This window comes from Salmo salar, chromosome ssa02 (genome assembly GCF_905237065.1).
Source record: "Salmo salar chromosome ssa02, Ssal_v3.1, whole genome shotgun sequence".
In the NCBI taxonomy this organism is placed as follows: domain Eukaryota; kingdom Metazoa; phylum Chordata; class Actinopteri; order Salmoniformes; family Salmonidae; genus Salmo; species Salmo salar.
In genome coordinates, this window is record NC_059443.1 from 41,558,638 (window position 1) to 41,574,481 (window position 15,844).

The following is a 15,844-nucleotide window of genomic DNA, read 5'->3' on the forward strand; positions in this document are numbered from 1 at the left end:
TTCAACACATCTGTAAAACATGCTATTTACTTTGAATAAATCTGAACTGCATTATATGTGCATGAAAGTGCTATATACAGTATTGAGACATGAGTCATCACAAAAAAAACTTATTTGAATTGTTCCTCCAGTGACTACAGTGATGATGGCCACCACCACCACAACAACAACAGCAGCAGCAGCCACCACCACCACTACAACTGCTATTCCAACCAATGTAAGAACTAGCTTCTGGGCGGCAACTTGAAGTTCTCAGGTTGATGTAGGCCTACTACAGTAAATTTCCCAATATGTTAGGGTACATTTCTATACACATTGAAGGGGCAATCTGGGACTGTGTGTGTGTGTTAGGGCTGTGACGGTCATGGAATTTTGGATGACAGTTGTTATTGTTCAGCCAAGGGACAGCGGTCACCATTATAATAGTTTTAAAGACGCACATTTTGTCCTCTCCACCGCTCCTGTGCTGCTGTTGCAGAGAGGGGGAGTTGTCTAGGCAACCAAAGACACCTTGCTTGTTTCAGCAATGAGGAACAAAGCTTAATCACTTTGTAATGAGTCCATGTTAGCGCGGAAACGGGCTCAACTGCATGAATGCCCGGTCGTCAGCTGTTCGTTCCTCCCCCCCAAAATATAAACAGTGCATTCGGGAAAGTTTTCAGACCCCTTGACTTTTTCCACATTTTGTTAAGTTACTTATTCTAACATGGATGAAATAGTTTTTTCCCCTCATCAATCTACAGACAATACCCCATAATGACAGAGCAAAAACCGGTTTAGACATTTTTGCAAAATATATAAACATTTTATAAACTGAAATATCACCAAGCTTAAGGTGTTTCAACAAAGTACTGAGTAAAGGGTCTGAATACCTAATAAGTATTCAGACCCTTTACTCAGTACTTTCTTGAAGCACCTTTGGCAGTGATTACAGCCTTGACTCTTCTTGGGTATGACGCTACAAGCTTGGCACACCTGTATTTGGGGAGCTTCTCCCATTCTTCTCTGCAGATCCTCTCAAGCTCTGTCAGGTTGGATTGGGAGCGTTGCTGCACAGCTCTCTCCAGAGATGTTCGATCAGGTTTAAGTCCGGGCTCTGGCTGGGCCACTCAAGGACATTCAGAGATTTGTCCCGAAGCCACTCCTGCGTTGTCTTGGCTGTGTGCTTAGGGTTGTTGTCCTGTTGGAAGGTGAACTTTCGCCCCAGTCTGAGAACCTGCTCCAGAGCGCTCAGGACTTCATCTTTCTCTCGATCGTAACTAGTCTCTCAGTCCCTGTCACTGAAAAACTTCCCCACAGCATGATGCTGCCACCACCGTGCTTTACCATAGGGATGGTGCCAGGTTTCCTCCAGATGTGACCTTTGGCATTCAGGCCAAAGAGTTCAATCTTGGTTTCATCAGACCAGAGAATCTTGGTTGTCCTTCTGGAAGATTCTCCCATCTCCACAGAGGAACTCTGAAGCTCTGTCAGAGTGATCATCGCATTCTTGGTCACCTCCCTGACCAAGACCCTTCTCCCTCAATTCCATGTTTGTGCCTTTTCAAATCATGCCCAATCAATTGAATTTACCACAGGTGGACTCCAATCAAGTTGTAGAAACGTCTCAAGGATGATCAATGGAAACAGGATGCACTTGAGTCTCATCGCAAAGGGTCTGAATACTTATGTAAATAAGGTTTATATATTTTTATACATTTGCAAAAATGTTATGACATATGACATGGTTATGACCGTGTCATAACATATGACACTGGACGTCAAGTAAAGTGTTACCAAAGATCTTTATAAATAAAGTAGTCAAAGGTTTAGTATTTGGTCCCATATTCCTAGTATGGCTACATAAAGCTTGTGACTCTTTTGGTTGTGTTTCAGATCATTATATGCCCAATGTAAGTAATGTATTGTCATTTTGGAATCACTTTTATTGTAAATAAGAATAGAATATATTTTAAATACTTCTACATTAAAGTGGATGCTAGTATGATTACACATAATCCTGAATAAACCGTGAATACTGATGTGTGAGAAAGTTAGAGGATCAAATCAAATCAAATTTATTTATATAGCCCTTCTTACATCAGCTGATATCTCAACGTGCTGTACAGAAACCCAGCCTAAAACCCCAAACAGCAAGCAATGCAGGTGTAGAAGCACGGTGGCTAGGAAAAACTCCCTAGAAAGGCCAAAACCTAGGAAGAAACCTAGAGAGGAACCAGGATATGAGGGGTGGCCAGTCCTCTTCTGGCTGTGCCGGGTGGAGATTATAACAGCACATGGCCTAGATGTTCAAATGTTCATAAATGACCAGCATTGTCAAATAATAATAATCATAGTAGTTGTCAAGGGTGCAACAAGTCAGTAACACAAGAGTAAGTGTCAGTTGGCTTTTTCATAGCCGATCTTTGAGAGTATCTCTACCGCTCCTGCTGTCTCTAGAGAGTTGATAACAGCAGGTCTGGGACAGGTAGCACGTCCGATGAATAGGTCAGGGTTCCAGCAGGTCTGGGACAACAGGTCTGGGACAGGTAGCACGTCCGGTGAACAGGTCAGGGTTCCATAGCTGCAGGCAGAACAGTTGGAACTGGAGCAGCAGCACGGCCAGGTGAACTGGGGACAGCAAGGAGTCATCAAGCCAGGTAGTCCTGAGGCATGGTCCTAAGGCTCAGGTCCTCCGAGAGAGAGAAAGAAAGAGAGAGAATTAGAGAGAGCATATTTAAATTCACACAGGACACCGGAAAAGACAAGAGAAATACTCCAGATGTGACAGACTGACCCTAGCCCCCCGACACATAAACTACTGCAGCATAAATACTGGAGGCTGAGACAGAAGGGGTCAGGAGACACTGTGGCCCCATCGGATGAAACCCCCGGACAGGGCCAAGCAGGTAGGATATAACCCCACCCACTTTGCCAAAGCACAGCCTCCACACCACTGGAGGGATATCTCCAACAACCAACATACCATCCCGGGACAAGGCCGAGTATAGCCCACAAAGATCTCCGCCACGGCACAACCCAAGGGGGGGCGCCAACCCAGACAGGAAGACCACGTCAGTGACTCAACCCACTCAAGTGACGCACCCCTCCCAGGGACGGCATGGAAGAACACCAGTAAGCCAGTGACTCAGCCCCCGTAATAGGGGTAGAGGCAGAGAATACCAGTGGAAAGAGGGGAAACCGGCCAGGCAGAGACAGCAAGGGCGGTTTGTTGCTCCAGCCTTTCCGTTCACCTTCACACCCCTGGGCCAGACAACACTTAATCATAGGACCTACTGAAGAGATGTGTCTTCAGTAAAGACTTAAAGGTTGAGACTGAGTCTGCGTCTCTCACATGGGTAGGCAGATTATTCCATAAAAATGGAGCTCTATAGGAGAAAGCCCTGCCTCCAGCTGTTTGCTTAGAAATTCTAGGAACAATTAGGAGGCCCGTGTCTTGTGACCGTAGCGTACGTGTAGGTATGTACGGCAGGACCAAATCGGAAAGATAGGTAGGAGCAAGCCCATGTAATGCTTTGTAGGTTAGCAGTAAAACCTTGAAATCAGCCCTTGCCTTAACAGGAAGCCAGTGTAGGGAGGCTAGCACTGGAGTAATATGATCAATTTTTTTTGGTTCTAGTCAGGATTCTAGCAGCCGTATTTAGCACTAACTGAAGTTTATTTAGTGCTTTATCCGGGTAGCCGGAAAGTAGAGCATTGCAGTAGTCCAACCTAGAAGTAACAAAGGCATGGATTAATTTTTCTGCGTAATTTTTGGACAGAAAGTTTCTGATTTTTGCAATGTTACGTAGATGGAAAAAAGCTGTCCTTGAAACAGTCTTGATATGTTCTTCAAAAGAGAGATCAGGGTCCAGAGTAACGCCGAGGTCCTTCACAGTTTTATTTGAGACGACTGTACAACCATCCAGATTAATTGTCAGATTCAACAGAAGATCTCTTTGTTTCTTGGGACCTAGAACAAGCATCTCTGTTTTGTCCAAGATTAAGAGTAGAAAGTTTGCAGCCATCCACTTCCTTATGTCTGAGACACAGGCTTCTAGAGAGGGCAATTTTGGCGCTTCACCATGTTTCATTGAAATGTACAGCTGTGTGTCATCCGTATAGCAGTGAAATTTAACATTATGTTTTCGAATGACATCCCCAAGAGGTAAAATATATAGTGAAAACAATAGTGGTCCTAAAACGGAACCTTGAGGAACACCGAAATTTACAGTTGATTTGTCAGAGGACAAACCATTCACAGAGACAAACTGATATCTTTCCGACAGTTAAGACCTAAACCAGGCCAGAACTTGTCCATGTAGACCAATTTGGGTTTCCAATCTCTCCAAAAGAATGTGGTGATCGATGGTATCAAAAGCAGCACTAAGATCTAGGAGCATGAGGACAGACGCAGAACCTCGGTCTGACGTCATTAAAAGGTCATTTACCACCTTCACAAGTGCAGTCTCAGTGCTATGATGGGGTCTAAAACCAGACTGAAGCGTTTCGTGTACATTGTTTGTCTTCATGAAGGCATATCTTGGGTGTATGATCAAAGATCATACACCCAAGATATGCTAACCTCCCCTGTTATTGGTAATGGTGAGAGGTTAGCATGTCTTGGTGGTATGACCTTTGACCCTCTGTAACTCTCTCTGGTGTGGCCAAAGAGGTCTATTTTCATGTCCTCTGACCATCTGTCTTTGGCCACGCACACCAGCGGTGGGTTTGGCCTTTGAAAAGAACAATGCTTAGGCAGGAAATACTCGTCCCTATTGTAAAATATGGTGGTAGATTTTTATTTATTTAACCTTTATTTGACTAGGCTAGTCAGTTAAGGACAAATTGTTATTTTACAATGACGGCCTGCCCCGGCCAAACCCTCCCCTAACTCGGACGACGCTGGGCCAATTGTGTGCCGCCCTATGGGACTCCTGATCACATTCAGTTGTGATACAGCCCGGGATCGAACCAGGGTCTGTAGTGACACCTCTAGCCTTAGACCGCTGCGCGACTCAGGAGATCTTTGATGTTATGGGGCTATTTTGCTTCCACTGTTCCAGGGGCCATTGTAAGGTCAACGGCATCATGAACGTTACCAAGTACCAGGGCATTTAAGCCAAAAACCTGGTTGCCTCTGACAGGAGGTTGGCTGCAAGTGAATCTTCTAGCAAGACAATAACCCCAAGCACAAAGAAAGGGTTAATTGACCTCAAAATCATTATTTTGCTATGGCCATCTCAGTCTCTGGACTTGAACCCCATTGAAAACCTGTGGTTTTAATTGAAGAGGGCATGTCCATAAGTGCAGATGTAGAATATCAAGGATCTGAAAATATTCTGTATGGAGGAATGGTCTAAGATCCCTCCCAGTGTGTTCTCAAATCTCCTAACATTTTAGAGAAGTGTCGTTATCGTCGCAAGGGAACTAATGAAAACAGGGGATCCGGTCATTTTGACCATTATCTTTTTTAGATTGTTTGTATTACTTGTTAAAACAAAATCTCTTTCTCTGAGCAATTGTATTGGTATAAAATAATTCTATGTTTTTAAAAAAGGGAGCATACAATATAGCTCAGTATTTGCATTATTTATTTTATAGTCTTTTTTTACTCATCTTTATCAAGGGATCCACTTATTCAGCACCCCACTGTATAAATACAGTACCAGGCAAAAGTTTGTACACACCTACTCATTTTTATTTATTTGGACTATTTTCTTCATTGTAGAATGATAGTGGAGACATCAAAACTATAAAATAACACATGGAATTATATAGTAACCAAAAAAGTGTTTTTGAGATTCTTCAAAGTAGCCACCCTTTGCCTTGATGACAGCTTTGCACACTTGGCATTCTCTCAAACAGCTTCATGAGGTAGTCATCTGGAATGCATTTCAATTAACAGGTGTGCCTTGTTAAAAGTTCATATGTGGAATTTCTTTCCTTCTTAATGCTTTTGAGCCAATCAGTTGTGTTGTGACAAGGTAGGGGTGGTATACAGAATATAGCTCTATTCAGTAAATTACCAAGTCCATATTATTGCAAGAACAGCTTAAATAATCAAAGAGAAACGACGATTCATCATTCCTTTAAGACATGAAGGTCAGTCAATACGGAACATTTCAAGAACTTTGAAAGTTTCTTCAAGTGCAGTCGCAAAAACCATCAAGCGCTATGATGAAACTGGCTCTCACGAGGACCGCCACAGGAAAGGAAGACCCAGAGTTACCTCTGCTGCAGAGGATAAGTTCATTAGAGTTACCAGCCTCAGAAATTGCAGCCAAAATAAATGCTTCACGGAGTTCAAGTAACAGACACAAAATCAACTGTTCAGAGGAGACTGGGTTAAATCAGGCCTTCATGGTCAAATTGCTGCAAATGAACCACTACTAAAGGACACCAATAATAAGAATAGACTTGCTTGGGCCAAGAAACACAAGCAATGGACATTAGACCGGTGGAAATCTGTCCTTTGGTCTGATTAGTCTGAAATCTGTCATTTGGTCTGATTTCACCATGAGTTTAATTGCAATTACTCTACAATAGTAACCTAATTGACAGAGTGAAAAAAAGGAAGCCTGTAAAAATATTCCAAAACATGCATTTGTTTTCAACAAGGCACTTTAGTGTCCTGAATACAAAGTGTTATGTTTGGGGCAAATCCAATACATTACTGAGTACCATTCTCCATATTTTCAAGCATAGTGGTGGCTGCATCATGTTATGGGGGTTGAATACTTATCTAATCAAGATACTGCATATTAGCGTTTTATTTTCTGTAAATTCTTTAGTCTTGTTAGAATTTTTCTTTCACTCTGACATTAGAGTATTTTGTGTAGATCGTTGACAAAAAATTACATTTACATACATTTTTATCCCACTTGTAACACAACACAATGTCGAAAAAGTCAAAGAGTAGGAATACTTTGTTTTTTACAACTGTTATAAAGTTTATTTTATTTTCATGACTGTCTTCATCTATAATCGTCAGTTACACGTGTGTCTGTGTGTGTGTGTGTGTGTGTGTGTGTGTGTGTGTGTGTGTGTGTGTGTGTGTGTGTGTGTGTGTGTGTGTGTGTGCGTGCAAAGGGCTCAATGTCTGTGAGTTTACCAGCCTTTGTTAACATCATCCATCTGTTTACAGAAACTTAAGAAGTGCCAGATGTTTCAGTGCACAGAGCAGAACTGTTACAAGACTTGGATAACCAAAGACCCAATGCCTTGTCCCCTCAACCAGCCCTACTGTGAGGTAGGCTTAATAGTGCACCCCCACTCTATTCATCATTCTATACCCATAGTAGACAAACTAGACATGCTTCATTGAACTGTAAATGCTGTAGGATACAAATGTACACTTTAAGTATTTTATAACGAAAGAAGGAAAATACATTTGGCCACGACAAGAACGATTATCTGTTATAATCTCAATAACATCACTCAGACAAGAGAGAATTTCCTTTCGCCAATCTCGTACATCCTTATACTTATCAAACTCCATGCATTCTCAATCCACCTTTCTCTTTTCAGTTGAAAAAGATCACAACTGGTTCAACAACGACCTGGATGGGAGGCTGCAATGCCGACTGCACAAAAAACACCTGGTGTACGACCACAACAGATACATGCCACCAAGAGTGCTGCAACACCTCCATAACATCCTGCCTCAAGCTGGACGGTACTCTGAACGTTCCTTCTTCTGCCACTAGAGGTCCTCACTTCCCTTTAGCATTGATCACTGCTGCTCTGCTGGTTTGTCTGCTCAGCATTGGTTCTCTGGTTTAAACTGGGTCGTGTTCAGTGGGTAGCAAGCGGGAAGAAAATGTATTGAAAGAGGGAGGAAATACCTTGACTTGTCCGTTGTAAAATGGTTTAAAACGTTGCCTGTTGTGTGACTTAATGAACACAACCCTGTGTCGACCCACTGGGCCATTGCTTGAATTTTAAACAGCAGCGGTAGTAGTTAGCGCAGCAAAACCTGGTTTCCATTCCACATGAATACTATACTGGTTGTAGGTCTAGCCTACGCTGTTTTTGTTTGTTTGTTTGCTTGTATATGAGATGTATTGAGATACTGTATGTGAGGGCTCATATGTGCTTTTGAGAGATTTAGGTGATTTAATAAGTGATAATGATTCCCCTATGTGAGTCCAAACCAAATGGGTTTAAAGGGATTTATTGAAGAATATGACGAATAATATGGCTACAGAAAGCTATTCGACCATACTATCATACCCATGTATAAATCAGTACTGCGTAAAACATAATACACAGAAGATGATAGCTAATTACGATCATAGATGACTCACCTAATGTATCCTACGGTAATTAATTATCTGCTTTTTCTTACTTATTGAGATTTCTGTAAGATGAAGTTTACAATTATGACATTTTCATAAATATCCTATTTTTTTAGGCACATTTTCTTTTGCCAGTGGTTTGCATGATGACTTGCATGTTTTCTTTGATTTTTCTCTTGCAAAGACCTTCTAGCCTGGTCTCAGATCTGGTTGTGCTCTTGCTAACTCAATTGCTCATTGACAAACCAAACATGCCCAGGACAAGGAGTTGGCATGATAGCACAAACAGACTGGCACTCAGGCTAAAGACTTTCTCCAATACAAAAGCAAACATCTGTTCTTTACAGATATTGCATAATAACTCAGTTATTACCTAGTCCTCACTAGCATATTGTGAAGGACAGATTGACAATTTATGCACTTTTTTTAAACATATATTTGGCTATAGAAGGTTTTTGAAATATTTCTGCTGACGCATTGAGGTGTAATTCATATCTGTGAACGTAGTCATACACTGTACAACTGTAATATGTGTTTTACGCCTTTTACTATTTAGCTGTATTCATAATTGACCATCATAACAATGTGGAAATTGATTCATAAAAATGGGTTATAAAATTGGGTTATCAACATGTCTAAGCGTATATTTTTGCAGTAGTTTCATGGAAAGTTGGCATACAACACCTGATATGTCATATATAATATTTTGAGAAAAGTTACTAAAAGAAATGTCATGTTGGATACGTTCTACATTGTGTATAGTGTACAAACTGTAACAACTGCTTTTAAAGTCATATGAATTAAATAAATGTTTGACCAAAACAAAAGATTAATATTTTCTTTGAAATTGTCTGCAGAGCTCCCCTGTTAAGAGATTGATGTAACTGTATTTGAGTCAACTAGACTTATATACCAAATACTGCGTCAAAATAAATAGATTATCTACAAGGGAACAGGCCAGGTCCTTGTGGACTTGCTCTTAATTAGTAATTGTACCTTATAAAGTATTGGCCATTCAGAATTCATACATAAAGTAAAACATTTAAATGGCAAAACATTGTATTCCGTGCCTCTATGCACCATGCATTAGAATTTGATTACCATGGAGATGGCTGTTAAAACCACATAGAAACATTTATTTTGTAGCTGTGGCGAAAGCCATAGATATAAAACACTATTGGTATATTGTCTATGGCTAAAGCAATGTTGTTGAAATATCAATACAATTGTAAAGGTTGCATCATCTTACCAGCATAAATGTCATATTGAAACAAAAGACACAATTTAACACAATGAATTCAGAACAGACATATTGCTCATACAGTGCAGATGTGACTATGGATGCAACTATGAATGCAAATGTTCACCCATCCTTTTCAACACCAGGCTTGGGTTCCAATAGGACCCCTGTAGATCTTGTTAAGTTCATAGATGACTCCATTCCCTCCAACCCTGGTGTTGATGAGGATGACAATGTGATCCATGCAACCAATTTTGTGAACCACTTCTCGGGTAAGAGCTAAGAATTATTATTTTTTTAAACACAGCTCTACGAATAGAGATCTTTGCTAATCTTTGAATATTGGTAAATTATTTTTTCCGGTAGGTTGCTCCATTTTATTTTGATTCCTGACATTATATGAGTACCCCTGAAGATTTGGTTCAGTTTGTTGCATAATCAATAGTTGATGAGGATGTCAATTATGTGGTAATCAGCTTGGGAGAGTTATGGGCCAACCTCCTTCCTGGACATGTCTCAGGACAGCTTATCCAATAGAGACCAGTACTCTCAGTCCGAAGACATTGACTACCTAAAGGGTATGAGTTCCATCTCTGTCTAGTGTGGTACTTGATCTAATTTGCTGAATTTGGTATTGGATTGGTGTGACGCATGCCTCTAGGAAGAGGGAACGCAACACCCTGCTACAACTCAACTCCCCGTGGAGTGAAAGATGAATGGGATTGTAGGTGCGGGTAAGGATGACAAAGGCAGAGAATTTACCGTTCACAGGGAATTTATTCCGTCACACGGTAATTTTGGAAAAAGGGCTGGATGGAACCAAAGCAAAGAAAGTTCAAGTTAAAGAGCCCCCTCTCCTACTTTACCTACCCACAACTTACCTACCTAGCGCACTAACCAAAATACAGGGGATGGTCCGGCCAGGTCTTACCTAGTGTGCATAGACAAAGTACATACTCTGGTATATTTATGCCCGCAGGCCTCTTGCCTAAGCACTCCCAAGGTGCCTTCCCCTTCCCCCCTGGGAACAAATGAAACCGAATACAAACAATTTCAATAATCAAAAACACTGCGTCCTATGGGGACACACATACCTTAGAAGCAGCAGCTACAAAATACTTAACAAAAACCTGTCTCTGAGCAACAACCAACACATTACTGTCACGTCCTGACTAGTAAAAGGGGTTATTTGTTCTTATAGTTTGGTCAGGACGTGGCAGGGGGTATTTGTTTTATGTGGTTCAGGGTGTGTTTGTGTATGTGTTCATGTAGAGGGGGTATTTGGTTTATATGGTTCGGGCTATGTATTTAGGTAGAGGGGTATTTGATTTATTAGTCCAGGGTTTTGGTTATTGTTCTATGTTAGTTTTTCTATGTTCTGTCTAGGTGTTTGTATTTCTATGTTTTGGTAATGGGGATTGGGGCCTTCAATTGGAGGCAGCTGTCTATCGTTGCCTCTGATTGAAGGTCCTATATTTAGGAGTGTTTTTGTCATGGGATTTTGTTGCTGTGTATAGCTTTGTGCCTTACCAGCCTGTTCTTTGTCGTCGTGTTTTTGGTATACGTGTTTGTTTTGGTTTTCCTTCTTTGTCCGTTAATAAAAGAAGATGAGTATACATTTTCCCGCTGCGTCTTGGTCTAAACCCTACGACACCCGTGACAATGACATAACCATCAGCTCTCTCTCCTAACAAAGGAACACTGGATTTTATAGCTTCAGAAGAGGTCGATAATTGAAGACAGCTGTATCTCCTGACGAGAGGGCAGGGTCAGATCTCCAATCGTTGATGGGGCCGACCAATCAGCTGCTTAGAATTTCCGGAAGCCATCCTGAAACACACACATACAAACAAAACCACAACACAGAAACTGGGGAACTTAACAATTGGTTTGTTTCAGTGTGTTGTTCCACTCTCTTTACCATCTGACACTTTGTCCCTGTTGATCCACATACCTACCCTGCTTCTGGAGACCCGGGGAGTCTCCTGACCAGAGGGCTTTGACTCCCCAGGAACGTCTTCGCCACTCTGGGTTGACCCAGTCCTATTGGTCTGAGACCACTGATGTCTGCTCCCCTAGTAGGAACAAGGAGCTCCAAAGTAGCTCAAACCCCCTCTTGGGTAAGATCCATGCTGCTTAGTCTGCTAAACTTTGAATATTGGTAAATTAATTTTTCTGGTAAATTGCTTGATCCACTCTCTTTACGAGCTATTGTTTTCCCCTCTTGATCTACAGATTGGGTCTTGCCTCATTTGAATGCCTGGAGCCAATCGTTCCAGTCTGGTTATGATCACTATTTCAACCCTGGCTACCTGTCAGTTACGAGTTCTACCTCTGTCTCGTGTGCTAGTTTGCTTAATTTGTCTAATTGGCTTGATTTTGCATTGGATTGGTTTGTTTGAGTATTGTTTCACTCTCACGTTGTCCCTGTTGATCCACAGAGCCACCCTGTGTCTGGACTCCTGACTCCAGCAGAGCAGGGAGCCCTGAGCAGCCCAACAGCCCCAGGGAGACTCTTAACCAGAGGGCTTGGACTCCCCAGGACAGTCCCCGTTGCTTTTTAACTCCTGAGGATGATGTGTTGTACTAGTTAAATAAAATGTTACATGTCAACAACCACCAGGTCCTTCCTGGAGTCCCGGGATATTTCCCGATACTCTGGCTCCACCCACAGCAAGCATTCTGAGACAGCCACCTGAAATGTATGCTCTACTATTACAGGTAGCCTAGTGGTTAGAGCATTGGGCCAGTAACCAAAAGGTTGTTAGATCGAATCCCTGAGCTGAGAAGGTAAAAATCTGTCGTTCTGCCCCTGAACAAGACAGTTAACCCACTGTTCCTAGGCTCTCATTGTAAATAAGAATTTGTTCTTAACTGACTTGCCTAGTTAAATAAAAATATTACTTAGGAGGAACTGAGAAATATGTGGATCTCAGATGTATGTATGCTCTGCATTCACTAAGGAGGACCTATGGCACCTCTGGAACACAGATACACGTAAGGGCTCTTAGGGTGTAGTGTAGTATGATTTCATTTATTATTATAGTGTCTTGCATCTTCAGGATGCCCAGCCCACATATGCTTATAAGACTCTGCAAATTAAAAATAAAATCATATATGCACACAATAGGCAACATACTGTCCATTCACTTATAGTACTTTTTTGTTGTTGTTTAGAGATCCTTACATTTGTGTACTGCTTTGTTTTCTTCATTTTCATCATCTAACACTTTGTCCCTCGTGATCCTCAGCCCAGGACTTCAGATGGGCTTTGCCTCTCCAGTTGAGATCTCTGCATTCCTTCAAGAGACTGAGAGTTGAGTCTCAGTCCAACAATAGGAAGAGGTGCCACTGCCTGGGGTGTGATGCAGAGGACTGGCCTGCCAGCAAGAGAGCCAGGAATGAATGTCCAATTGGCTCTCATGGGGCCATGAGGCACATTAATAGAACACAAAATAGGCACCAGAATAGAGCTGGGCCACAGTACAACAAGACATTCATAATAAAATATTGTGACATTTTTTTCCTTAGATTTCTTCCTGAGAAATGCTATCCAGTACAATAACTACAACACTTCAATCCAATGCAGGATTATTTTAATAAAAAGGTCAATGTTTTTTCCGATTAAACTACAAAATGATTGTTGGCTAGGCATGGCTACACAATACTGTCCAAATGATATAATAATTTATCTTTCTTTTGCCTGATGAATAAGCTTTTGATATGTGTGTGAATCAGGATTGGGGAGTAAATCATTTCATGTAATCCAGTTACATGTAATCTGATTTATTTTTTTTTTACCTGTAATCAATTACATTAACACCAACAAATATTGTAATCGTATTAGAGCTACTTTTCAAAAACTAGATGATTAGTACTTTTAAATTCAGCAAGGATGTTTGCATACAAATACATTATAACACCTTTATGTATTCTCAATGACATTACATTTAGGATTTGAAGAAAGGTGCAAGTTTTAGTTTGTTCCACTTTAGCCAGTCTGACCAAAAGTCAGAGACCACTACTATGATGACACACCAAATGCGTTTGACCACCCTTTTTGTCTTCTTCTAACGCCTCTTAAATTAAAGTAATCCAACAGCAACTGAAAGTATTAAAATGACAGTGAATTTGGGTAATCCAAAAATGATATTACTGATTGCAATTTTGGACAAGTAATTTAACAGACTACATTTAGAAAGTAACCTATCCAACCCCGGTGTGTATGAAGTAGATAGCACATCTACAATGTAGTATTACAACTGCATCTGTCCGATTAAACAGTGAGTAATCCGATTAATATTTCCTCAAACGACAGCCAAAACATGACGTCAGTTTTAGTTGCTGAAATCTCTGCGTGGCAGGTCCACAAACATCTCGGAAAAAAAGGAATAAGGACGTCTAAAAGAATATGGAATCATGTCAGAACACGGCAATACACTTTTACGCACTGTGAAAGCAAAAATGTGGTCGGATTTGTTGTTTTGTGTTCTCGATAAGTAGGTGGTCTAGCCCAACTTTGTGAGAGAAACGATTGGACTGTGTCTATTCTCGCTTCAATCTGTATTTTGTGGGAGTGAGAGAGTTTGCACGAAAGTAACGGTTTTAAAAAATGGATCAATCCTTCGCAATTCAAGAGATTTTGCCACAAGACGAAAATTGCGTCATAGTATCCTTTATAGTGCACACTAAATGTTTTTTGTATCACTCCGATGTTACGAGTGCGTTATCTAAAGGCTGATGTTTGACTTACTTTGGAAGAAGACAATGTTTCATTCCGACGTAGCCTACCGGCAGTTCACCCAAGGCGAGGCCGTGGAGTTTGTTTGTCAAGGCCTAATAGGCTATACGTGTGTGTATCTTAATGTGGTGATATTTTATATATTTTATTCAATAGTACAATTGTTTGGATTTAATAGGCTTTGAGTATAAAGAAAAGTTATTGCTAATTGCTTAATGAAGACATTGGTGCTGCTTTTCGATTGTAAAACAAGTGTAACACTAGTATACGCCCTTATGTTATGCTATGGACATTGTGTTTCAATAGCTAGGGCTGACTGGGGATTTGTGAAGAGCAGAATCAACAACCTCTGCATAAGAAGGTGTTAAAGTTCACAGTTAGCCATTGTTATGTAAATGACAACTGAAAAGTACCAGTCACCTGGCTTTGGCCCCAAGTGAGAGCAGGACTGCTGGAGCCATGGCCAATGAGACACAGGTCCCTGGCTAAGTAGATGGAAACAGAACAGTTTGAGCTTTTTGTGTACAATATGATAGGTCCTCCACTGGGTGGCAATCTTATACAAGCTAATCAAATTCAATTGTATTTGTCACATGGGCCGAATCCTTAACTGTAGCCTACTGTAGACCTACATATTTTCCAGACATGAGATTTTTTTTATAGCAATGACTAGGCCTCTGCTCTTTGAAGGTACATGATGCATAATGTTTTTCCCAATATATAAAAAAAACGCTTTTCATTTTGATATCAACACTTGTGTAGGCCTATTTTCAAGTGTGACATTGTGCAAAAATCTATGCAATTCCCTTAACCAGATTGTTGTAAACATGCTGTTCAATGTCTTGTCTATGTGGACAATGTCACTGAAAGCAGACTATTGGGTTTGGTGGAGCGCACCAAGGAACATGCGTGAGTTGAAATTGATGCTCTTCCACCAGACTTATGAAATATAAATGCTCTGAAAAATGCATTACACCTGCCCATAGTAATGTTCCACCTTTGTTTCCTATAGGCTGTTTGTTTTTACCCATAGAAGAATGGCGATAACTGGTGAAGATGTCACGTTGTATGACATTTTTCCCATCTCTAATGACTTTGCGGTTGTGGAAGGTATGAAAAAGTTAATGGATTGGTTTTAACTTGATTATTATAATATGCACTGAGGTGAAGGCATGGGCCTCATAATGCATTGTAATAATATGTTATTCTTTCCTCAGTGTCCTCAGCAGATGAACCCTCTTTTGTGGGTGAGATTTCTTTTTTTCCCTGGGTCAATTTCCCTCTGGTATGTTCATAGGGCCAAGTTATTAAATATATGTTACATGATATTTATATAGGTGCAGACACTAGAGTGAGGCTGAACTTCCAGGATGGGGAGCTGGAGGTGAGGCTTCCCTTTGGCTCCCACTCTCGCCTTTTCCTCAGTGAGGTCAACAGAGCCTGGAGTGGTAAGACATGACTTACTTCTCCATAAATGTATCACAAGTGTTGCATCCAAATTATTTCTCCTGAAGTATACACCTGGTCACTACTTACCACAAATCTATAAGCATTGGATCGGTGGAGGCATGGGCAAGAGGGGGT

The 15,844-nt window shown here is 41.0% G+C and overlaps 1 protein-coding gene and 1 long non-coding RNA gene across 3 annotated transcripts in view; both read left to right on the plus strand.

Annotated features, from left to right (window-relative positions):
• The first annotated feature begins 11,392 nt into the window (after window positions 1–11,392).
• LOC106584642 (uncharacterized) lies at window positions 11,393–12,293 on the plus strand. The gene is made up of 3 exons (XR_001323793.2): window positions 11,393–11,639; window positions 11,755–11,833; window positions 11,961–12,293. It is a non-coding gene; the product is annotated as an uncharacterized lncRNA (long non-coding RNA).
• Window positions 12,294–13,869: 1,576 nt separating this feature from the next.
• Window positions 13,870–15,844, plus strand: part of LOC106583242 (type II inositol 1,4,5-trisphosphate 5-phosphatase) — a 31,714-nt gene continuing 29,739 nt past the window's right edge. The window contains exons 1-5 of one of the 2 annotated variants that reach the window (XR_006761158.1): window positions 13,870–14,188; window positions 15,090–15,169; window positions 15,273–15,370; window positions 15,478–15,507; window positions 15,598–15,708. Coding sequence is in view for 1 of the 2 variants with exons in the window: in XM_014167185.2 (XP_014022660.2) it covers window positions 14,132–14,188; window positions 15,090–15,169; window positions 15,273–15,370; window positions 15,478–15,507; window positions 15,598–15,708 (376 nt within the window). In the remaining variant the exon portion in view is untranslated. The remainder of the gene's footprint in view (window positions 14,189–15,089; window positions 15,170–15,272; window positions 15,371–15,477; window positions 15,508–15,597; window positions 15,709–15,844) is intronic. The other variant, XM_014167185.2, reaches the window with a different exon arrangement.